The sequence below is a fragment of the Micropterus salmoides genome, unplaced genomic scaffold (assembly GCF_014851395.1).
Source record: "Micropterus salmoides isolate LMB-PRFRI ecotype aquatic unplaced genomic scaffold, ASM1485139v1 Ms_hic_scaffold_7, whole genome shotgun sequence".
Taxonomy (NCBI): domain Eukaryota; kingdom Metazoa; phylum Chordata; class Actinopteri; order Centrarchiformes; family Centrarchidae; genus Micropterus; species Micropterus salmoides.
In genome coordinates, this window is record NW_024044459.1 from 28875487 (window position 1) to 28901807 (window position 26321).

The 26321-nt window shown below is 39.8% G+C and overlaps 2 protein-coding genes across 2 annotated transcripts in view; both read right to left on the reverse strand.

Moving 5' to 3' along the window:
• The window catches only part of LOC119892033 (GDNF family receptor alpha-2-like), a 49171-nt gene extending 40324 nt beyond the window's left edge, over positions 1-8847 (reverse strand). Inside the window, exons 1-2 of the mRNA XM_038704105.1 lie at positions 8200-8847; positions 6575-6931 (exon numbers count right to left, since the gene is read on the reverse strand). Coding sequence (XP_038560033.1) covers positions 6575-6931; positions 8200-8251 — 409 coding nt within the window. The 5' untranslated portion in view covers positions 8252-8847. The remainder of the gene's footprint in view (positions 1-6574; positions 6932-8199) is intronic.
• Positions 8848-11397: 2550 nt separating this feature from the next.
• On the reverse strand, positions 11398-24713 carry bco2l (beta-carotene 15, 15-dioxygenase 2, like). Its single transcript, XM_038704033.1, has 12 exons — positions 24614-24713; positions 22467-22644; positions 18344-18555; positions 17738-17853; positions 17496-17598; positions 17247-17387; positions 15566-15726; positions 14985-15155; positions 14185-14322; positions 13229-13411; positions 12939-13049; positions 11398-12632 (listed from the first exon to the last, which is right to left on the reverse strand). The coding sequence occupies exons 1-12, from the start codon at positions 24645-24647 to the stop codon at positions 12516-12518; spliced, it is 1665 nt and encodes a 554-aa protein (XP_038559961.1). The 5' UTR covers positions 24648-24713; the 3' UTR covers positions 11398-12515.
• Between the last annotated feature and the right edge of the window lie 1608 nt (positions 24714-26321).

Below are 26321 nucleotides of genomic sequence, written 5' to 3' on the forward strand. Positions count from 1 at the left end.
CCGACTGGGTCTCCAGCGCAGGGAGGGAGAAAGCAGAGAGGACATATTCAGCATGCAGGAGCCTGCTTCCCATATCCCCTGACATGCAAGCCAGGCTGGAAAAACGTTCTGCTTATGACAGTGGATGGCTAAGGTAATGGCCGGTGACTGCTACCATTGCTCATAGTAATGATGGTTTCACCCAGGAATACTGTGTACCTTTGTACCCCACCCTGCCTCCTGGTTTCGCCCGTGACTCTTTCATTCGTCCTCTCTCTCTTTCACTCTTTGTGTTTTTCTGTCTCTCTCTTAAATTTTCTTCCCCCCTCATCATCTATCCACCTTCCTGTCTTCACCTCCTGTTCTCTTTCTTGCTCTCTCCATTTCTCTTCCATCCTGCCTGAGTCTATCATGATGTGCCCAGCATTCTTACACTGCCCATGTCATGTAACCTCCCAGCATTAGAGGCTAACTTGTGACACTAGCATGATGTAGTGACGTATTCAGAGGGTGACCTTTGCAACGCTGACATTCATGAAAATGGAGAAAATAAATCATTCCACAAAACTGTCTGATATTCTCAAAATTTCATGTAAAGACACTGTCTCATCTTACAATGAGACTGGTGTAGAGCACTGGTGGAGCTCTCCTTTCTCTCTCTGCAGTGAAGGTTGGCTCAGCTAATTAAACTGCACTGAAAGGTCCTCACAAAAGATCTTCGATCCAAGATCTTGGCTAGCTGAGGGTATGAAATTATGTATGTCGGAGGTGTGGAACTTATAGTTTAAATGACCAATCTACTGCAAGCCTACAAGGCTATATCCACATGAGGCCCAGGGCACAATTGAAAGAGAACCGCAGCCACCTATACAATATCCCTGTGTGAAGCAGCCAATGTTTCTTTCTTAGTAATTACTTCTTTAATAGATTCAAACTACTAGAGCTCATTGCCTCACACCGACACAGGCCCATTCAGAGCAGAAACCACCCATTATCCATCAAGAACGGCTGCATTGACGCATTGAATTCAGGTGCCATTTTCTGTTAAAAAATACAATTAACAGGTGACCATTAGCACAATTACTGATGGCTCAAAGAGTGGCTTTATAACACCGTTTGGGTTTTAGGCCAAATAGGGCAGTACAGTAGCCTAAACTGTGGCCGACCCCTCCCACCCTCCCACAAACTGTTTCAAACAGTGGCTGTGTGGTCCTCATACCACAAGAACAGATTGTTTCCATCTGCAGCTTGCCTCATCAACAAGGCCCGAATGTACATACAGTATATACTGTAAATATGTCTGTCACATGTAAACCTCATTTTGTAAATATTTGCATCCATTACACAAACTGCCATTTTCCACATATTCTTGCACATATTCTTTATTGTTCTTTTGTATATTTTATACCTTTTTTATTAAACTTTCTTATAATTCCTATACTAAATCCCTGAGGGAAAATTTGTTCTCTGCATTCAACCTATCCTAATTAATTAGGAGCAGTGGGCAGCCATTGTGCAGTGCCCGGGGAGCAGTTAGAGGTTCAGGGCCTTGCTCAAAGGCACCTTCGGCAGTCAAGTAGTCAATTTAATATTTTTAGATTTCTATATTTTGTGTTTATTGTTATGCACCAAGTCACAAAGGAAACACCTTGTATGTGTGAACCTGTTTGGCAATAAAACTGATTCTGATTCTGATTGTAGAGGCAACAATAGCATAGCAATCAAGAAGAAAGTCTGATCCCACATCATAGCTACAGGGCCTTGTTATTTGAACAGATTTAAAGTGCTGCAGAAATGTAGCTGCAACCACCTGCTGAAACGTGTCAAAATCCTCTCCGCTAATATTTCAAGAAGACACATCAAGCAACACTTGATAACGGCATTGAGTCACGTTGTTGTCACACTGTACTGAGGCACTCTGTGCTGCAAAGTGTATTCTCAGCAACAATGCACTATTTCATCACAAAAATTGTCAACTTTTAAACACCTTTTAAAGATTCAGGCCACTTGTGCTGCTCCTTGTGTGTCTGGACCTTGTTTGCTATAACCAGTGTAATTTACAGTTAAATCTCGTGGACACAGAACATGTTGCAGCTTGAGGGCCTTTCCACTCGGTTATTTTATGATGATTCTGGCTAAAGACTGAATGATTAACTTTTCAGTCTCATTGTAGACTGGCCATGGTAGACAGTTTGCTTTCAAATAAGTATGACATTTTCAGTTATCAGACTGAAGGAGCAGTGAATTCTCACTCTCAAGAGACATAGGAGAGGCGCATGTTGCTCAGTTTAACACAATGGTTGTGCATGAATGGTAGCTACTTTAATCTGAAATTCACTTTCATTGCACAGAACTGATGTCACACGACATGAGTCTTGGGGGTGGGTGCGGGCAAAGGAGGTGATGCTGATGCTTGGCTGATGGTGTTCTGGTTTAGCAATGATTAATACATATCTCACATACAAGGTGACATCACACTCTCTTCTGTCCTTCATCGTTTTGAACCATTGTTTAATGTCCTTCCATTGCAATCAGTCCATGGCATGAATTTCCTCAACTAGAAATTAAATTAATAAGACAAAGATAGGTGAACATTTTGAATTGGAATATTAAACTAATAACCATTACTTAAGCCATTACTTGTCTTGTCAATTAAAGTAAATTCACTTCACTTTACTGACTCGAATTGACTAAAAATACTGGCATGATGTTTTTTGTTCAAACATGTTGCCGAAGCAAGTAATGTCTCTGGCATCAGCAGAGGTGAGAGAAGGGTAAGCGGCAGGTTGTTTTTTAACATTTGTATTTTAATTTTATTGGCAGATGGTGACTAAACACACACCAAGCTTAAATTTTAGTCCACCCATCCATCCATCCCTCCATCCATCCATCCATCCATCGTCAACCGCTTATCCTGCGTACAGGGTCACAGGGGGCTGGAGCCAATCCCAGCTTACATTGGGCGAAAGGCGGGGTACACCCTGGACAGTTCGCCAGTCCATTGCAGGATTCTAGTCCATATGGATCATTATTATTAATAATAATAATATATATTATTATTATTATTATTATCCACTCCAAACTTATACCCACTGCTGGATCACAAATACAAAAACTAAATGAATCAAATAAAAAAGTTTTCACTTTTACTATTTAATTCTAACTGTTGGTTTATCAATGCAACCACTTTGGAGCTTAATGACATGAGCATCAGATGAAGGAGAAAGAGACGAAGCAGCAAAGTAATGAACTTAAAGAAGCAGACCATTCCAAGGTTGTTTTGAATCTTTGAATGTCATGTTCTTTATATCACTTAAAATACAGCCCCTGAACTGATTTACATGATGAGTACTTCTATGTGTTATCTATGTGTTTTGTTTGGCTGACAAAGTCCTTTTGATTCAAAAAAGATCTTCTACAGAAAGGTATGCATTTTAAATACAATCATATCTTATTCAAGTACGAACCTCCCAGGTTTGTACTTTGACTGATGTTGCGGATGTGATCCTTCCTTCATTCACACATGAAAAACTACTTAATTCCCTTATTCTCTTAAGTTAAAGAAATGCACATGATCCCACATAAATGGCATCCATCCATCAATTGTCAACCGCTTATCCTGCGTACAGGGTCGCAGGGAGCTGGAGCCAATCCCTGCCGACATTGGCGAAAGGCGGGGTACACTCTGGATAGTTTGCCAGTCCATCGCAAGGCCACACATGGACAAACAACCACACATCCACACCTAAGGACAATTTTGGAGACACCAATTAGGAGCGAACTCACGCAAACACGGGGAGAACATGTAAACTCCACATAGAAAGGCCGGGGCAACCGGGGTTTGAACCTACAACCTTCTTGCTGTGAGGCGCCACCACGCCGCCCCCACATAAATGTAATGTGCATAATTTTTTTATATTTAGTTTAAGCCATCACTTCATTGTGCACATTTTAGAAAAAAAATATTATGTAGAAAGGATCAAACAATTCTTTGGTGCCCTTGTTCAAAAGAGATATGTTTCTTTTTACTTGAGAACAATACTACAAAATCGTCAACAATAAGGCAAAACTGGTCTTTGATATGAAGCCCAATAGTGGATGTAAAAAAAGTATAGCTGGATGTTTTTTTATATTTCACATTCATAAAGCCAAAACAAAATTAAAGCCAAAACTTCAAATTAATTTGCTCTGACCTCATCAACATGTTTTTAACGTTAGTAAAATGTTTCCCCCCGCACTGTGTTTGTACAGGCCTACATGATTAATCATGTTAGCAGGTGCACTCTTTATTGAACTGTTTACTACTTCTTTCACTTGGGTCTGTCTGTGAAATAAAAAAAACATTAGTATACGCACTAAATAAGGTAGTGTGATAACCTTGCCTGAGGCAGTGAAGTGTCTGTGTGCTGTGTGTGTAGGGCTGGTCTGAGAGCAGGGCATTGTTTCAATCCCAGTCCACCCCTCGTCAACATCAGCTTTCTCCTCACAGACATGATGGTTTAGCCCTCAAGCTTGCAGGCCAACTTCCTACCACTGGTCAACATGGGTCATTAGAGACGTAGAAACTTATAGCCACAGCCTGATTTCTATATGGCCTTCAACACTTTATAATGGCTTTAGGCTGCAGAAAGTGGCTAAATATGTTTGTCCTCAAATCACCAGACATTACTTTTCATATAGAGCGTATCACATAAAAGTAAAATTTACACAGGTCTCTGCCCTCTTCGGCTTGTCACTTGGCAGTCGTTCTTGTCCTTCTCTAGCTCTACTCTTCTTTTAATCCATAGTTCCTTGCTTTTCTTATCTTTGTCTCACATATAGTCGTGCTCATCATCTCCCTACATTACATGAGAAAATTAAAAATTTCAAAACTACATTACACGATATCTAACCCAACAACTAGGTATATCTAAACCTATTTTGTCCACAAATTATTTCAGTCATGGAAGAAGTGGTTTAGCACCATTTTCGAGAGGGTCTGTTGGGATTCAGCCCATCATGTTTGTTTCCAGAGATGGATGTTGTACACAGATTGTTTCCAGTTAACAAAAGCCTGCTTGACTGCACAATGGATCGTGATTAGATTAAAGCTGCACTGTAAGAGCTTTTCGTTTCTGTTAAAGCGGGTTTTATCTCCGAGGGCGACAGGGCCAAAACGGGACACTGCTGAGAGGCATTTATTTGGAAAGAAACACAAGCTCTGTGAAGGGCATACTGCAGGCACAGGAGGTCTCCATCCTTGACAGCCAGATGACTTGCATGATGCATTCAAACACTTTGGCTAATGCAGCAATTTGTTGGGGAAAGGAGAAGGAAAGTGAGAAAGAGATATAGAGGGAGGAAAAAAGATCATTACAGAGGAGAAAGAGTAGAGGAGAAAAGAGAGAAAGACAGGAAGGGAGACAGAAGGCCTGGGGAGCATCCATGTCATTACATTTCCCTTGAACTCATGTCATGGACCCTCTGTTGCCATCAGTCTGATGAAGTGTAGCTGGTGCTATGAGCAGTCAGCCTGGCGAATCACTTCACGGATCACAACACAAAAGACCAGAATGCTCAAAGCTCGGAGACTTTGCAACATTTCCACCATTACCCCACATGTCAAAACAGAGTACATTATGTCCTCCATGATTACGTGGCATGACGCTTGACATCAGTCACAGAGACTTTGGCCACGTGTACAAGCATGCAGAAATGTCACTCTTAGGTTAACCCTTAAAGATGGACCTAGAGTTATATCAGTCCAGGAGGCTGCTTTATGCTCTCTACACGTATTGCAATGTAATCCTGGAGATGTCAATGTTACAACAAGAGTGCTGTTTTATGTCCTGCGTAAGTGGACACATAAGGGCCACTGAGCTATACGATTGCAACCTAATTACATGGTAATATGGAACACTTTAGGTGAAAACCAATAAGTCTACAAACAGGTCTGCATAATGTAATCCCATTATAGATCCATTACCTTTGAGAGGGTGAGGAAAGTAGGAAAGCATATATTTTTCATCAGGGGCTTCTGGGTATCTCTATAAGAGGGCATCAGGGAATAAGGCATCAACAATGGGTGTAGTGTACATCCTGCTTGTCTTTGCCCGGAAAGTATGCTGGTACTTGAGATCGGAACATTCATTTAAAATAAATGTTCGAATAATATAGAAGTTATTCACTTTAATATCAATGGAGGTGTGTTGCACATCCACAAACACGGACTATCTACTGCAGCAATGCATATTTTTTCAATGCACTCAATTTCTTTTATTCTTGCAATCTTGTGCTTGACCATGAGGCTCATATAGAGCCCTGCTATACATGTTCAGTAACAAAACCACTGAACACGTTGTAAGCTGAATTCATATATGGAATACAGAAGGAAACAAATGGCACAGAAGACCCATTTCCTTCATTATAAGCTGACTGGTAAAAATGTGAAAATAGCAGGTGCTAATTTCAACTGAATTCATGTGTAGTTTTACAAAGAGACAGCATGACTTAAAGAGGTATTATTATATTACAGTCTATTAAATTACCACACATTTAAACATGATGTGATATGCATTTTGCAAGACATAGAATCGTAAAACTATCTGCCTCCTACCTTCATTGAGCCCCATGTGGATGGTCCAGTAGTTCTGCAGACACTGCAGCTCCTTCTTCATGCCCCTCTTGCAGCGGCAGTCATACAGACGAGTACCCACCAGCACTTCCAAGGCAGCCTGGCACTCCCTGTTGTTGTCCAGCATGGCTTCTTTCTCCTTGCCCACAAGGCACTGGCGCATTACCCGGTACCGAGAGCTGCAGTAAGGGTCCTGGTTGCACATGTCGCTCGCCTGGATGCAGTCTACCCATTCTGGCTGAGCTCCTGGCCCAGACCCGGGGCTTGGAGATCCTGGAGAACCACTGGCCAAGGACACAGACAAAGCTGAGGGACCATCCCAGGAGCTCGCTGCCTCATCTAGGTAGGGAGGAGGAAGAGATCAGGGGTGACAATGAAGTGTGAATGAATGGGATTTTGAGTTTGTATGTGTGTGAGTGTGTATGCAAGTGCAACACATCATAAACCTGCTTTCACTGTTATTTTGTTGACGCAACAGGTTGGATGTGAGACCTCTAAACAGGTTTAGTGGCCTATGACATGACTATTCATGTCAAGGCATCTTTTAGCAAAACAGTGAAATCCCCCCTGGGCCACAAGAGTCTCACACACCTCTAAATGGGGTCTTGTTCTGTCTCATTTACTTTATTTTCAGTGGTCTTATGCTCACCTGTACTCACTTTAGTGCATCTAAAGCCTCCAAAAAAAAGTTAGACTGCAGCTTTCACTTTGCTATTTAATCTATTGACTAGATCATTGAAGAATATCTAATTATCTCATGTCAAACGAGCGCCTAATCTAGAACTACAGTTAATTTACATCTTGGTGACCAGAAAATGAGCTTGTAATGAGTAAACAGACTGGGGTGTAGCAGTTTGACGGGAGTCAAGATTCAAGCGCACCTTCACACGAACCAAAGTACGAGACAGTTCTGGTGAAATGACAAGAGAGACCCCTTGTGGTGATCTTGAGCATTGAGCGCCGAGAAGAGGACATACTGCATCAGTATCAGAGAGCAACGAGTAAGAAAAGAGTAACATCAACTTAACTGTTAAATATTTGATAATTCAGATGAATTTTACTGAAGCACTGCGATGATATCTAACATATAGAATATAATGTGTTGATGATAATATGATAATTGTTTGTGATAATAACGTGGTGGTGGCAATGATAAAGATGACGAAGATGATGATGATGATGATGATGATGATGATGATGGATATTCTAATATTCAACCAAACACAAGTGTGTAACTGTATAGATGTCCCGATGAATGACTAAAAGCTGTGTTACGCTGTTACAATAATTAGTTTTGTATTTCTACTGTGGTGGTTTAATGGATTCGATATAAGCGATTTACTCGCACAGACCAAGTTCTGTTTGTGGCTATTAAATATAATCAAATTAAACCATCCGGCTATAACTTGAACTTGCATCAGCCTTTTACTATGCACAATAAAAAAGCAGGAATAAAATTGTGCCCTGAAACAACTCCTGCATGAGAAAAGTGAACACATACCATAAAATACTCCCTGACAATGATTACTGATGTCAGAATTGATCTGTATGACTTATTGACAAGTAGCACATCGTTAAAGGACAGTTTTCATTATTTTACTTCTCACCTAAGAGCAGACGGAAGATGTAAAACCACATCCACACAGTGAGAGACTTCATATTGGACTTAGAGGCAAGGGAGATGAGTTGGGGTCCAATAAGACTAATATTTCCACCTTGTGAAAGGTTAATTCCCCTTTCCGGATCCTTGACCAAGGTGTAGGCTAAAAAAAAAAAAAAAAGATATAAAATAAAGATATCCTCAGTAAGACGCACCTCCAAAAAAAAATCCTCGACTCCCAACAATAATCCACGTTTTGTGGGGAAATAACAGACTAACCACGACACAGAAAAAAAAAATCTTTGTTATTGAAAAAAATCAAAAATCAAAGGCCAAGCAATCAATCAGTCAATCCATGAAAGAGGTTACTCAGGGTCCGTCTGCGCTGCGTTCATACCGACAAACTACTGAGACTTGATCTCTCCGCATTATAAAGGCTCAGACTTGCCGCTCCAATTGCCCCTTGGATACAAAGTGTCCCTAAAACATCCCTTAAACTGTCGGAAAATCAGCTGTCAGCTATGCCAATATCTCTAACGAGGTAGAATAAATCATCTGAAAGTGCTACAAAACGCTGACTGGATTTTTTTCCCCCACACCACCACTGGTTCCCTCAAAAAGCTGCGCGCTCCTCTGGAGTGAGTGAACGCTTCTTTTGCACTGACTGCGTGTGTGTCGAGGCATCACAGCACTTTATAAAGAGGAGTTTCTGTGGGCCAGCAGATGGCGCTGCCGGTGGGTGCTCTCATTGGAAAACGTGGGACTCGGTCACATCTAGGTCCAATAATAAATGTTCCCCTATAGAAAAAAAAAATCACCTCCATATTCCTGTAATTTTCTTGAGAGGGAGCTGGGGAAAGAAGCACCTGCGGTACTCAGCAGTGAAATTACATACCTCACCTGGCCTGGTGGTATTTCCTTGATCTCCTGGGGTGTTGCTGAGGGATTTCTGTGAAAGCTATAGGCCTACATTTTGATTCTTCTATAATATCATTCTTCCACGATTACTATCTCTTTCACAAGGGAGTCTTTACAGTGTTGCTCAGAACACAGCTGTGGGAGGAAGAACATAGGAAGCAAAAGTGTGTTGGCTATTTGCACTCATAGCAAGAATATCCGGTCATCCAGCACATAGTGAATCTTTTATTAATGTAAGTATTTAGCAGGGTCACTAAGCCAATTCTTTTTTGGCTGACATCAGGGCTTCATTCCAACAACTCATAGAAATGTGCAAATGACTTTTAGGGACAGGGTTCGATGGTAGACTCAACAATGATGGTAAAAATGTCATCAAATGTCATCTTTCATTTCACCAATAACAGTTCTGATGACATGCTCCCTCTCATTGAAAGTTGTTTTTTTTTTTTAATGAGCACAATGCCTACTATTATATATGTGTTCTGGGGAAATAAGCACACAATCCACTGAATCTGCCATTTTTCAAAGTGGTTTCACATTAAACAAAATTACTTTGTTGTGCATCATCGCTTAAATATTGCCTGGGATGTCATAAATCTTGAAAACAAAGTCTCCATTTAGAGGCTCTGACAGTGACAAACTGCAAGGCCACTGGCTCATAATGATGTTTGACTGTCAACCCAGGCCTTAAATCCAAGAGGGACAAGAGCTTGCTGTTATAATGGCAAAATCAGCCTCATTCTGCCTATATTGGCCCGGGTTTATTCTCAACTCCCCCCAGAGTTTGAAGTCTTTGTCATTATGAGGACACTGAAAAGCATCAGCCACCACCATGAATGTGTCTTGCATCTGTCCTGCATTAGCGCTGCAGCAACTGATACAGCTATTCTTCAACAGCAGAAATAGATTTTTTCAATGGCAACCTTGTGCTTCTTTTATTTTAGCAGATTACAAAGGAGGTGTTTCAAGTAATTTCTCACCGAAGAGCAATTGCATAAACTGTGTAAAGTTTTATAAAGTTGAGCAGCACTAGGTTTGGGAGGAAGAAGGAAAACACAGAAAGGCATGAAATCAAGAGAGAAACATTAGCTCCAAACACAGTGAATAAAACAGCTACATTTGCAATGTGGATTATTATTCAGGCCTCACACTATTTCCATCCATGATAGTGCAATATGGATAAATCCTCTACTCACAATTTTTTTTCTCGAGCCAGACTGTCAGGTCCGTGGTGGCAGTTTATTCTTGTTGACATTGCGCGATTCACCCCCCTCAGTGAGTATTTAATTGCTCCATTCTGACTTCATAAAGCATCTGCAGTTGTTTATTTCACATGTACAATTAGAGAGGGCCCACAGAGATAGACACACCCACACACACACACACACACATGCATGGCTCCGTACGTGATACACTCATTCATAAATAAGCATATACTTGTGCACTGGAGAAAGCCCTTGCAGACACACAAGCACGCAGATGCACATTATCTGTATGTCAGATAACCATGCCCCCACAAGATGGCTCAATACCGTGAAGACAGGGAATGACAAATCTGGATATAGAAGACATTGTTCTCACCATTGAGGGAAATCTGTCCCTGCCTCCAAGAAGTGTGTCTAATATGGTGAATATAGATGGTATCATTATGAATTCATGGGATGTGAAATAATGATACAGATAACAAGTTAAGACTCTGTACAATAACTTGTGCTTAGAGAGCCGGGGGGGCTTTGTAAGTGAGTGTGTTTTCAGAACTGAGAGCAGCTTGTGTGCTTGACCATCATTCAAACTCAGCCCAGGTGAATCCAACACATTTAAGCCATCAAAGTGTTAACTATCTAGGATAACACCTTGAATGAACCATTGATCCACATGCTCAACATCTCATCCCGTAATACTTTAAATTAAATGGGTTTTGGGAATCATTGATAAGCATTTGCTTCGCCTCACAGCTTTGCAAACACAAAATTTTGCTTGACATTTAAGAGGGCAAAGGTCGCTGTATCTCTATGTGCTGGTCATGCTAGTTGGAGGGAGTACTAATGAACTTATAGTATGTGCACACACACACACACACACACACACACACACACACACACACACACACACACACACAAGCACACACGGAGGTTAAGCATGAATGATTAGATTAGGAATTAGGGGCTAATTAATGTGTATCTTGGGAGACCTGTACAGCATGCTCATGAGGAGACACAGTTGAGCAGAGAACATGACAAAAATATAAGTGTTGTTAATTCCCAGTATTAAATTAATTTCAACAGTGTACTATAACTCTATTCCCTCCTGTTTTATTCAGTTCTGTGTAATAAGGGAAGCTAAAGATGAAACATCTGCCTGTGTGTACAGTACAGTCATAAAATATTGAAGGTTGGGACTTGCTGTTGCAAAATATATTTAAAACCTTACCCACTGTAACTCTTGACTAAAAGTCAATTCTGATATGTTAAAAAAGGCAAAAAATATATGGGTCATAATACATTTGAAACCTCTCAGCTTTCACACTGCTGTAGTGCCTGCATCAGGTGCAGAGCCCGGAGTAAGTTCAAATCAAATCGTTCAAATCAAAATCAATGTGAGAGAGAAAATAACCAATGAAATAAGCACCAGTAAAGTCAATTGTAGAGATGGATGGAGTGACAGGTTATGCTGTAGGCTACTTCACATCCTGTGTCGGGCCTTTGTGTTTTATTCAGCACTGTTCTGTTCAGCTCACAGTTTAATACAATGAAACAACAAACTGCTCTTGTTCGTTTTCAAGGTCCTACATGTCAGTGTTTATGTGTATGTCAACTTTGTTTTGGGTTGTTTTGAGCGTATAAACAGCGCTACGTTTGTGATGTGACCTCTGTAGACTCTCTGGAGGCTATCGACCAGTTACATCCATTTGTTTTCAGACGTTGTCCATTTCTATCACGTTACTTCAACAGAAATTGAATTTCCTCTGATGCATTTTTATGTTTCCTAAGTGCTGTTCTGTTCTCACTGGGAGTATAGCGTTTCCAGTGGCATGATGATGCAAAAACACTATGGGTTTAAACAGAAAAAGGGGAAATGGATTTTATTTTAATGTGTGTATTGACTTTCAAGCTGTTGGTGTTTCTTAAAAATATTTTCCATGTAGTTGAATTAGTTCTTCCATGTAAGCACCCTATGCATTGTCTAAAGACTGTTTCAAAATCTTACAAGAACAGTTAAGAGCACATAGAGGACAACCTTTATTAGCGTGCTGATGCCATGCTGGGCTTTCTGTCTTGTTAGAGTCCAAAAGATTGCCATTTTTCTGGCAATGACATTGACAGAAATATTATATTCTGTGGATAAAATGACTGGTTGCTGGTTCAGTTTCAGCAATTTGCCACAGAGCTGTAAACAGTGGCACTTCTAGCCCATCTCGTTAAACACGCCGTGGGTCCCGTATGGGATATTGACAGGGACCTCTGCTCTTCCCAGTTCAGTAAAGGTCTTGGCATCCAGGACAAGCAGGAAAGTACTTTTCTCCTGAAAACGGAAGAGATTAAAATGTAATGTAAAGAAAAAAGGTAACCCTTCTCCCAATGATGATAGTGAAAGTATCAAATCATAGTAAAAAAATATCTCTGTATGGTCAGGTCACACAAAAATATACACAAAGTCTGCTTTGCATGCTTTATGACTCACTGTGGTTATTGATCTTTTTCTTTATATTTCTCACAGTACAGTCTCAAAGTACACAGTTATAATCTAAGGCCAATGTCAAGTTAACAATGTCTGCTGATGCTCTTTTAGATTGATTTTGTGGGGGTCTTCTCGCAGTTGTTAACTTACTTCTCTGGGTGTGATAATGACTGACAAGACCACTCCATCATCTTCCTCAGTAGCTCTGGGCGAAGCAACAAAGACAGGCTCAGACGGGTACAAGCCGGGATAACGCCACACCTAGACAAGGAAGATTACATAAGCATCTCTTTCACTCGGAGCTGTTTCATGTTATAAAGCCAACTCCCAACCTGCTGCCCTCAGTGATAGAGAAATAGCATCAGAGATTACTTTGATGTGATAATGCCCAGCCCAGTTAACAATACGGTCTCCCTAAGCAGTCTTTGATTGATACAGACCTTAAGTCCCTTGGTCTGGACATCCATCTTGAGCAGGGAGTCACCAAAGACATGTCCAAAGCCACAGGAATAGAAGTAGCGGTAAGGTCTGCCATTGTACTGGTCATAGTTGATCTGAGGGAACTCAAGGCCACCGTATTGCAGCAGCTCATCATCGTGAAGTTCCTCATGGGTCATATAAACCTGTAGGGTCACAGGGAAAATTCAGGAGTTTTCTCAGATCAGTGCAAGTTTTACATTTTACAAAGAAATGTGCTCACTTAATGCACACCTACAGACCTGATTTACTGTTGCTGCAGTGCAACGCTGTGAGGGCTAGAATCAATACTGAATTACAGGTAAACGGATACCTGCACAAGATCTAGGGCATACATTTCAAACTTTAGTTCAGAATAATTAAATTTTAATTTAATTTAAAAAATATATGTACCTTCAATTGCAATTACAAGCCCACCTTTTTCGATCCGTCTTCAGTGACTGTGGTAGCCAGCAGCACTTTCACAGCTGTTTTTCAGCCGTCACATGTACATAACACCGCTCTGACTGAGAACTAAGACTGAGGACAGTGTATCACTGTGGTAGTCATGACAACTAAAACATCACCCTTTCTTTCAACATTTCACTGTGTGTGTGTGTGTGTGTGTGTGTGTGTGTGTGTGTGTGTGTGTGTGCGCGTTAAATGGCAATTGTTCAGCCGCATGGTGGACTCTCATTTTGACATCATTTTTATCTGCTGTAAGACAACTGAACAACTGAAAACTATCTTGCAGAAAGTACCTTCAATGTATTATCATGCTGGATAATTGCACAGTGTGTGGGAGGGAATTGACTGCATTCATCATGATTATAGGTCTCATACTTTACTTGATTCCAGTAAAACCAGATTGAGCTTAATGCACAGTTAAACATATTAGTTTATTTACAGAATGACCATACTGCACTCTGTTTAATCCTACCTCGCCTGACATTGTCTTCTTTGCTGTGGCTTTATAGTTATGCAGAGTGACAAGGTTTTGCTCCAAAGGAGTGTGTTCGTCCACAGTCAAGGGTAGGATGTATCGTCTTGGGAGGTTTCTGCACAGCGAGTTGTAAAACTGCCAAAAGAAATCAGACATGGAAAACTGTGAGTGTGGGTCCCTTGACTGAAAGGTGCAATGTAACCTCAGGAGCAATCAAACCCAAACAGATTAAGAAATAGTGACACAAAATCACGTTCCTATATGCTAGTAATATTGTTTGGACGCATTTTGATGTTATTTTTTGGTAAGTATGTTGTGAGTAAAGTAACACATGTTACAGATATTACAAAAGCTTATCGCATCAGAAACTGAACAATTTATGAAAAAGTAAAAGTAAACAAATCTGTACAATTGAACCAACTCTGCCAAAGAGACAGACTTTAATAAAAATTGTAAACAAGAGAGAGAGAGAGATGACCTTGAAAAAGGATGGCCCTTATACATAGAATAACAAAAACATTAAATGCTGATTCATGTTTTATATTTTTCATATTTTGTGGACATTGTTTATAGTAAATACTATTTAGGTGGATGTATGAATTGATGGTAATGTTAAAAATGCAAACTAGCTGAACAATGGTGGATGGTTATGAAAAACACTTCTGTTGAAATAGTTTAGTAAAAGCCAGCACACAGAGCTGCTCACTAGTGAAAATGAATAAAACATTATTATGTCGGGCATTAGTGATTATATGTGTGCTTGCATATGATTACTCAGTCAAACTGTATGCATTTACCTTATCCATTTCATCTCCCGTGCCTCTGCGGACGTTCTCCAGTGTGAATTCTCCAATGACTTCACCATCGTCCCCACAGCACATGTCCATAACCAAGAAGCCGTTGTCTTCAAAAGCATTGATCTGATGAAGCGTGAACATGGGTGCCGCACGGTACTTCACTTTGCTCTCCTGTTGGACCAGTCAGAACAACCAGTCAGGAAAATATCAACAAAATAATTAAGGCTTTTGGACAAACAAGAAGGAGTACCTATGTTGGTTTTCACATTTGAGGACAGGCGCCCTCGCTGCTGTTATTGTGTTGTACCTTCACATTATGAAAGTGTGATATTGTATGCTTAATGGGTATGCTGTGTAATGAGATGAGAAAATTGAGAGTAACAATGGATGAGAAAACTACACCATCAGAGTGTGACTTCATCAAAATAAATAAGGAAAAAACTTCACCATGCGTGAAGAGATTTGCTTGCAGCTTTCCTTCTTTGTTCTGACAATTCGGCAAATGAGTGTGTGCTTCCTACTTCATACTATTTTTGTATGAAGTAAGTCTGTTGCTGTGCATTAAATAAATCTTAACCTACCTTCCCAGTGTGCCGGTTGACCAAGTGGAAGATAGTTTCATACTGAGGCTCCCAGGTCATGACTTTATGAAAGCTCTTTCCCTGGATTCTGTACAGCATGAACTTCAGCAGATCCAGTTTGATTGGCTGCTCAATGAACACAATATAGTTCTCCGACATGACTGCACACACATGAGGAAATGTATGCATCAATCAAAAACACAATTGAAACATCTCATAACATATTTCATCATCATAAGTCCCACCATAACTTATGCTGGTTTTGGTTTCATGACAGAGTTCATTGTTTTTTGCAGTGCCCCACTGATTTGCCTCATAAATATTTTCATACATAAAAGAGATAATTACTGCAAGGCCATGTGACCTGTCAACAAAATTGTTGTGTTAAAGTTTCCATGTGGCCCCATGTTGTTTAATTGGACCAGTATTGGAGGATTTGCAAAAATGACGCCATGAAACAATTTTTCTGAAGTGGCCAAATCCACTGCTACTCCTTCTGGCCAAACAGTTTGCAAAGCCTCAGTACTGACCTTGCATGACACTTGAGACAAAAATATTGTGCTTGCTCACAAACATGTGAAATGGGGGCTAAACATATCCCCCTCACATGTACTGTAACTCGACTGACAGAAGTAATTATGTGGTGCCTTGTGTAACTGTACAATGTTCCATCACTTGTCAGATTTCTTGGTGCCAGACAGTCTGGCAGGCAAGGTGGTCTCTATACTGAGATATAATCAGGGATCTGGTGCAGTAAAAAAAAACAAATGGCGCAACACTGTGTTGGATCTGGCAGAGCAATGAAGTTGTGCTTGCATAGCTGATTGGCATAATCGCAATGCGTCATTATCAACAACTTCTTCATCAACTGCTTGGATATCAGTTGACTAGAAACATCCAATCATATTCACTTTTACTCCTTCACTTTTTTGGTGATAAACTAATGCCAGTGCTACCGCAGCTACCTAAACCATCCAAACCTCCACATTACACGCTAAGCTTTTGATGCTGTTGACTTTACTAAGATCTAACATTTGTGTATTTGTTTATTAGGGGGATTCGTCCTCTGAGCGAAGAACCTTTTCCTGTTGGGTTTCTTTAAGAGCTCCCTCAAAGAGCAGAGCCTATTCCACAAGATTTAACTGTGTAGCCATGTGCTCTGTGGTCTTGACATGGGTGTCACTGAGTGAAATATAGACATATAACAGTAAAAAACTGATTTTCAAACAAACAACAAAACATTAAAAGTCAATACACAAAGGATGTCTTGGTAACAGTGCTCTCAGAGTTAAGCCATGGAAGAAACTACAGCAAAAAGTTGATTATGTGTCTTTTTAACACATTTAATATTTTTTACGAGAGACAGAGAGTGTAAAAGAAAGTGGGTTTGCAAGTCAGAGGCAGATTTATAGACAAAGAGAATGTGAAAGCTGAACAGAAAGACAAAAGAGCTGTGATTGACAAAAAGAAGCAGGACGAGACTAGAATTCAAATTAGTAATTAATAAGAGCACAGAAAAAGTGTGACGCTCTCTTTCATTGAAGTACACTCACGCTGTCAGTGTAGGCAAAAAAAACAGAATCTCTCTTAGAACTCATTAATTCCACGTCAGTATACATCCAACATGCAGATCACTTTAAGAAGGCATAGCCTGATTGTTATACCGCAGGGTGTATCTCACCAAAGCTGTGATAATAGGAAGGTTTCCTGGGTTCAGCTGCACGGATGGAGCAGATCACTTTGGCTCCATGCAGGTCTGCAGAGTCCTCTGTTGCTGTCTTCTCCTCAGGAGGAGGCACACGGATGATGTTGTAGAAGAAACCTGAAGAGGCCAAAAAATAATAATTATGCAGTATTTGTTATAATGAATTACGTAAGGATATTTAGATAAATATATGGTACAATCTGGATACAAGTGAAGCAATGTTACCGCTTTTTCCATAAGAGTTGCCCATGTTGTATGTGGCCCCCTCACGGTCATAATGTGGATGAGCTGTAGCTGAGTTGACAGCAATATATTGACTCCAGTCCACCTTAAATGGACAGTATCATCATCTTTGTTAGCCTCATCATCATTATTTACCAGTCACACATCTTCAGTGTCTGTAGCCTCTAACTGCTTATCAGCATCAGCATTCAAATGAGACTTTTATATTTGTCATACTGACTCACCTTCTCCTTTGTCTCCAGGCTCTGTGGATCTATTCGTCTCATGTAGTTGGTTTCTGTGCTGACATAATAGTCTCCCTTGTACTTGACAAAGTTCACACTGGCGTTATCTGTGGCCTCTGTTCACACATACAGATGTCAGGAACATATTAAATTTAGCTCTTTAGCAAAGTGCATCATCCTCAGATATCACTGGAAACTACTTTTTTTCCCATCAATTTCTTCCTCCTTAATTTTTCCGAAGCTTTTTGTCATGCTTCAGATTGATCGTTCCCTTATACACACACACTTGTGCATGCACAAACACACACACACACACAAATATTGACTTGTGTTCCCTTTACCTCTATAAAAACACAATATAAGGTAACACCAGCTTTCATTAGGCTGCAGAAGCAATATGCAGTACATCACGTACAGTCAAGGGCTGACAATTTCTTTGACTTTTACTTTGTCTCCAGTAATCTGGAACAGCTGCCTTGTTACCTACAGTATATGCACAAATCAGTTGTATTGTATAATAATGCATGGCACTGCTGGTGCTGCATTATGCTGCACTGAAGTGGATTATGCATGGGAATATGCAATATGTAAAGAAGATCCACATACTAGGAATCTGAAAGCGTGAAAAGAAGCGTGCAAAGAAGTTCTTGCAGGGATCAGGCATGGCTAACGTCCCAAACTCTGACACCACGATGCGGTCCTTCTCTGAGTTGCGGACATATGAGTCACTTCGCAGGAAACGGCTGCTGTAGGTGACACTGCCCTCACAGATGTGGAACCGGTGCATCATGGCCATGCCGTCAAACCAGTGGGTGTATCTGAGAGAAGAAAGACAATTAATTTCTCACCAGGGTATTTGTGCAAGACAAAGGGGAAAGGGGAGAGAGTGGTGTGAGTGCTGTACGACAATGGATACACTGAAAAACACTCATAATTTGGGGAGTCAATTCTTTATTAAATATTGACAGAAATCCTTAATTCCTCCATCCACATTATTATTATTATTATTATTATTATTATTATTATTATTAGACTTTATTGTCCACCTTAGTGGAAATTTGTCATTTTTCATGAGGATCAAAAATGGAGAATTTGTCACAGGTGAAGCAAACTAGACGGTTGCTTGTTCAGATAATAATTACTGACTTTGTTTATAAAAAGCTAAGAACTGTGTCTCATTTATAGATACAGGTACAGATCACAGACCGTCTCATAACTATTGTTGTGAATGTATGTTATTGGCATTATCAAAAGACCTGTCAGTCAATTTTTCGTGTGATGGCTGGATTCAATCCTGTTTTTAAAATACTATAAATTACAGATAATGACTATGCTGTACTTCCTTTTTAGGGTTCATACCGCGTAGCGGTAGAACCCTTCTATGTTTGTGTGTTTTAGTTATTATTATTATTTGTTGTCTGCCGCGCCGGCTCAAATTCCCATGAGCTGGAATGAGCTAGAAACATGAAACTTGCGGGAATAACTGGAAATGGTGTGCATCAGCTTCCATAGAAATATGAACCCAATTAACCCCAAATAAGGCTTAAAAATGCAAACTTTGAAAGGCCACGCCCCTCACGACTTGAAATTTCTCACACAGGTGCAGCTCAATGTGCTCTACAAAAAAGCCTCAAGGACTATTAAGGTCTGCCTATAAAATTTTTCTGCCATTTGAATTTTTTGAAAAACACATTTTTGACATCTCCTCCTAGACCGTAGCTCCGATTGCCACCAAATTTTCAGTGAATCATCATTGGATCAAGCCTATTAAAATTTGTATAAAGCATGTCGATATCTCAATTACTTTTCAAGATATGGACCAATGAACTTTGTAAGGGGCGTGGCTATGGACATAAATGACCACAAATCAGCAACCAAATGTTCAGATAGGTGCCCCTGATATACCTGGACAGTTTGATGTACATAAGTCCCTAGGGGGCACTACAAGTGCAAGAAAGGTGCTTAGCATTACACAAATTACACTATAAATCCCATATTCATCTCCAATCATCACAAATCTCTCTGGATGTGTCCTCATAAGTAAATGAAACATGCCCTGAAAGTTTCAGTCAAACTTAACACCTGGGGGCGCTATACATGCAAACAAACTGCAGGGGATAAAACGCAAATCAGGCTACAAAATACACATTTTTTGTCCAATCAACACAAAACTTGCAGGATATGTCTAGATAAGGACCTCACACATACACTGCAAGTCTCATTCAAATTGACCACTAGGAGGCGCTATAAATGCACAAAAGGAAGCTAGGAAGGGGGGGGGGGGCACGGCCACCCTAATAAAATTGGTGGCTACCCCAGTGGACTCTGCCCCTCTGTCTCTAATCAGAATATAGAGAATATAGACTTGTTTACTGGTTACCAATTATTATTTATTCATCATTCTCTATCTCAGTGCTGGTAACACTGTTCATACTGCTATATTGTCATATTGTATATACTGTTTACCAAACCCACCTACCTCAAGTACACCTGCACATAATACTTATTCAGTCCAGCATCCTTTGCACTATGCTCATCGCACTGTGTACATGTATTCATGTATGTGTACCTGTATATCACATCCACCTCCAACATGTACATAATAATGGTAATAATAATTTACTCCTGCATCCTTTGCACTCTGCTAATTGCACTATTGTCTCAGTCTTTCTTTATTGTTGTTGTTTATAGTGTGCATATATGTGTTCTCTATACTGTAGCCTGCGTTTGATTTTATTATTGTATTATTGTATAAGTAAGTGCATGGTGAGCAATGTACAATCCAGAGTTAAATTCCTTGTATGTGCACACATACCTGGCAAATAAAGCTCTGATATTATGTCATTCCTGTGTTAAAAAGTTTAAATGTCTTAGCAGCATGTAGGTGTTGTCATATTAGGCTCTGTTTTTTTAAGAGAGGCCTCCGATTCGTATATGTAGATGCCTGTCACCTTTCTAAACTTGTGATTGGTGAAGGGGCGGGCCTAAAAGGCAGAGCGGAGCGGAGCTACGAGTCAGCCTGCTGCTTCCAGCGTGTGTTTTTCTCTGGAGGTAACTTATCCACAAGCTGCAGCAGACAGAAAGGTGAAATGTAATAATTATACAGACAGTCAGTAGCCTGGCTGGTTTATAATAAGTTTGTCACTCTGCTACACAGTTTTGTGTACTGTACTGTGTGAGAGCCGTACTAGTCTGCAGATAGCAACAGGTTAGCAACATCGCTAACAGCAAGCTAACGTTAAACGCTGTCGCTGCGCATGAGCTGATAAGCACCTCTGGCTTTGAGGGAGACCATCCTGTACTTGTCTTCATCTTCATCTTTCTGAGAGGATTGCAAAACATGACACCAGCGGGAGTTATCTGGACAATGCTGTGAAACTGAACTTACTTTAAAGGCTTAAACATGGCTGCCTAACAAACAGGTGGAGGAAACAGCTACAAGCTCAGCGACGGTCGGATCCTAATGTTTATTAAACTCCAGAAGTCCTCCAGAAGTTTGCCCAGAGGAAAAGCGGCGCTGCGCCTTTCTGCTGAAGTGAGCCTGCTTTGGTGAGTGAAGCATCGTTAATCATCCTGACTCTGTGCTGCTGCTCTGTGTATGGGACAAACTGTTGTGCTGGACCGGTTGATACCAGGCTATGGATTGTGCTTGTTGTCATGTAGCCGCTTTCATGCTGCTTTATTATCCGCGGTTATTATGCCAATATGGCGGCTGGCTGTGCTGGATGAAAGGTAAGGAGCCAGGAGTGTAAATGAACTCTCTCTCTCTCTCTGGCTCTCTCTGTGTTTTGTGGAGCCATGCTGTTTGTTGACATGTTAGAAACATAGCAGCAAGAGAGAGTATTGTAGTTTTACTGGCATCTATATTTTGAAAACATTTTAATAAAATAGTATGGTTAATAATACTAGTATATACATAGTGTATATTTCAATTAAATTATTATATAGTCTAATATGAAAGAAAAATATTAATTCTCCTTGATGTCTGTAATCCTGCGTGGGCTTGTTCCCAGTAAATGTTTTGTTCTTTGCAGTCAGTGCACTCCTACAAATAAAAGCTATAGTTGTTTTTTTAAGGAAAAGGTCAACAACAACACATACAGATACATAACACATTAAAACAGGATTTTTATGGCCGCTTGCCATAATGCAAACACATTTTTTACATCTCCTCCGAGATCGTAGCTCCAATTGACACCAAATTTTCTCTGGATCATCATTGGCCTTAGCTTATATAAAGTTGTATAAAGCTTGGTGATAGCTCCTTTCGTTTTCAAGATATTGACCAATAAACATGTAAAGGGTGTGGCTCAGGACATAAATAGACAAGAATCCGCAAGCGTTGGTCCAATCATCACAAAACTCACAGTATATGTCCACATGTGTGCCGGAAATATGCCTTGAAAGTTTCATTCAAATCGACCACTAGGTGGCTCTTTAAATTCATCGTAACTGGATGTGGAATGATACAAATCAAGCTATAGATCAGAAAATGGTTGTCCAGTTGTTACAAAACTTGTAGGATATGTTTTATAACAATGTTGAACCATATGTGTGAAATTAATTTGGTGGTGATATTGAGAAAAAAGGTATGAACCCGCGAATCGCAGCTTGCGGCTATATTCTTGTAAATGTTTTTTAACTGTTCATAAAAATAAAGTTCTGTTAATTTAAGTAATGTATGTACTTTAGTTTGGCCATGTTTCTTTTCATAGTATTTCTCAAATACCTGTCATTCCCAAATTCAAACTTCCCAGGGCCATTCCTCAGGAAGCTCCCATTGATCCAGGTTGGAACAGTTCCCTTGATGGTGGTGGGGATGGGATGAGGGGTTTCCTCCACAGAACGCACTAGATGCGCCAGGCTTTCCAGCCCACTGGCCTGCGGACATCGCTGCCTGCTGGCCACTGAGAGAGGAGAGGAGAAGAGAAGAGGGTTGCTGAATGGCGGATTTTTGATTAAAGTAAAATGTAAAATCTATGGAGATAAAGCAGAAAGGAAAGATTTAGATGCAATCATGATAGCACGGAGTACTTAAGCAGCAGCTGAACTCTTGGCCCCCCGTACACCCCACCTTTCTCTCTCTCACTCACTCACTCACTCACTCACTCACATACACACACACACACACACACACACACACACACACACACACACATCACCATAAATATGCATAGACACTTGGTATAATCCTGTAAAGCATTTATAGCTTTGAACTTTGAACTAGTGTGAATAAGGATGTGATATAAGATCTTACAGAAAACCACTTGTTAGCACAAAACAGTTGATCACGGATGTAACTAAATAATTCACCTTCGCAGACGGGCATTGTTGGTGTGGCCTACTAATGTCAACACAATCGTTAACAAGAAAGATCTTTAGCAGCTTCAGCTTTTTTTCTTTGATTGAGTTATTACCAGCTGTATCTCACACTTTATGGTCCTCTGCAGCTGCATTTCAACACTCAAAAACAGCCATCAAACTGTACAAGTGATTTAAAAATGGTTTAGTGAGGAAAAACATTATCTCTTCTGTGGTAGAAGACATTATGTACTATAACAGCTGCTGCTAGTATAATCTAATGGCTCTCTGGGGTCATGCACTGTGAATGACACCAGCACTATCTACTGTCTTATCTGTTATCCAATAACCAATTCACGTTCATTACCTCATATCTCCACACATAATGGAGATTGTAATATATATGTTTCTGAATATTATGCGATTAACAAAAGCAAATGTGGTTCAATACGGAGCCCCGTGCTGAGCTTAGGATGCAATATCACAGTTTTTTGACTGTGTGAATTGTTATTGCAACCAATCAGCAGGGCCAGAATTTTGTCCATTCCCATGGCACTAGTTCAACAGACAATAAAAATGGGAATGTGCAATAGAGAGATAACCGCTGTAGACTTTAACAATCTCTTACAATGTTGACTTTTGATTGTGATTACTGCAGCATTGCAAATGATGCCTGAATGTGTGTAGTCATTTTCAGGGGGGTATTTCATGTAGTTTCCTACATGCTGATTTCAAAATCAAGTCTCTTGAAACAGCGACACTGACGAGCCAGGAACTGTTGTGGATAATAGCTTCAGGTATTGCTTTGTTCATCTTTCATTTTTGGATAATCACTATTGCATCAGTAGTATATTTGAAACAGCTATTGCTTTAACAAAATGTTTTCCTCACAGTGCCAACAGTATGCCAGTGTACAAGGGACTGACCTTGTTGGAATTAACTGTCATATTCCTGCACATCTCTTTGATTTCTGTTCTTTACCGTTTTGCTGTGCAGGGACCTGTCAGACACTGTTCTTCTTTTAGTTAACAGCTGGGAATTACTAAAAGCTATTAATGAGACATTGTGCATATTCTTTTACCAGCTCTGATTCAACAGGGTACCACGGAGCAGGAACAATGGAAAATGCCAACATTTCCTATTGCAGCTTTGATTTTGAAATGCAAAATAAAATCCATTATGACTAAACCACAGAATGCCAAATATCTCTGTGTGCATGTGTGTTGAACTCTACAGAAGTGTATATGTTGCTATTGTCCCCGCTTTAAAGGGGGCTACACTAAGATGCAGCAATGTTACAAATGTTGACACTTAGTTCTGCAACAGGTAGTCATTCCCTTTCCCCAAAATAAATGATAAAAAAGCATTACATGCAAAAGGTACTTTACTGTATCTTGTCAGTTCATTTATCCCTAATACAACAAACCAAACATCTTTACTTTTTCTTCACACTCATATTTTGAATAAATGATGAATGAAATCAATCTGCTAGAATGAAATATTTAAGCTGTACCCCAGTTTCAATTCATTCTTCGATTGTTTTGGCTACACAGCTGAAAAAGGGTGTCTACTCACTGCTGTGTTTCTGGGGCTCTGTCGTCTTGGACATGGTCGTTTTGCGGCTTTGATCAGACAAACACAGAAGATTTACATAAGGCCTGACGAAAACCTTTGAACCTTTGGTCCCTTGCCAAGTCAAGGAAGCAATGTCAGGCACCAGTTACAAAAGTGACAAGATCATTGCTTCATGATGCAAGCCATTGTGTGCACAGTGTGACATAATACATCCGTATAGATTTTTTAAGGATAGCAGACACAAAACTATGCCTGGTATTTTTCCTATATTAATTTTTGGGTTATAGAGATTCCCCTGTGTTGTGACACTGTATTTTTAACAATACTTCAATAATAGAAAAAACATCAAAGCACATCCGCTTTCATACAATAAGACTCAGTACATAACACTACCACTAAGATACACAACAACAAACACCAACTCAAAGCCTGTCTAATACATACAATAGCTCTATATAATAATTTCATTTCTCTCATAATTGAGAAAAGAAGATCACTTAGCAACACAGCCACCAAATCCCAAATAAAAGTGGGAAGATGGCCCTCTACATCCATAGCACCTTCTCATCTTCAAGAACAGATAAAAAATGTTCTACACTATTCCTTGTTTAAACAAATACAACATTAGCATTTTATTAAAAGTATGTTGTATTACTTTCTGAAATAAAAAACTTAGAATAATATGGAACATTGAGTAATGAATTCCATTCCACCTTTTCTTAATAATGAACCCCTGGCAACAGAAAACGACCCTCTGATGACTACAGAGTAGAATAATAATGGTCTGTCTGAAAATAATGATATGTTACTGTAGAATATTTCTGTGGATTTACTTATGACAATATTTTTATAAAGCATACTAGAGAATAATGCAACCTGCTTTTGACACTTGCCTGTAAATATAAAACCAAGCCAAATGATTATTCATTGCTCACTCTTGTTCGACATGGGCAGTGAAGAGCAATGCAAGCTGCTTTTTTTATGAGCTACCTGTAACATTTTCAAATTACTTGTTGTGTTGGACCAAATCACTGAAGAATAATCTGACTGTGATAACACTAATGCTTGCACTAATCAGTTGGTTAAATAGCTAGGCATGAATTTTGTACAGTGTTTGGAGCAGCCATGCTTCTGCCCAATTTTACAAACATTTGATCAATTTGGTTGTTCCAAGACATTTTGCTATCAACAGTGATCCCTAATAGCTTTGATCAAAGGAAACTTTGCAAAGCACTGCTGTTAAAATATATATACACATGGACACAGGCAATCAGGATTTTCTTTCAAAGACCACCATGCAATATTCTGTCAGTGTGTCCAATTCTGATAAGCATTGTTTTCAGCAAGTGACCCTGCATGCAGAAAAAATAGGCCTCTCAGATCTATAATAGTTGTGGTGGATTCGAAACCAATGTTCAATGAATAACAATACTGCTACTTGTAAACTATGTGTAAATGCAGAAGAACAATACTCAAAGGGAGAACACTCAAATGTAGGAAAAGATAATATAATGAAAACTTAAGTAACAAACACTTTGTATAATACTAAAAATGACAGTTGTCGACAAGACAGCATAATGTCTCTAAGTGTTTTATAAATGTATAGGTTGGTGGAGGGATTAACATTTAAGACAGAGCAAGGGTGAAGCAATACATAAGAGAGTGAATGCCATTTTCAGCTAATTGATATTTATTTGTCACAAAAAAA

Bases quoted from the DNA above. Each gene is read 5' to 3' on its own strand.
- bco2l (XM_038704033.1), bottom strand. From the start codon at position 24,647: ATGTCCAAGACGACAGAGCCCCAGAAACACAGCA. The intron at 22,645-24,613 runs GTGAGTAGACAC...CTCCTCTCTCAG, and splicing joins AGAGCCCCAGAAACACAGCA to TGGCCAGCAGGCAGCGATGT. The intron at 15,156-15,565 runs GTAGGTTAAGAT...CTGGTCCAACAG, and splicing joins TCAACCGGCACACTGGGAAG to GAGAGCAAAGTGAAGTACCG.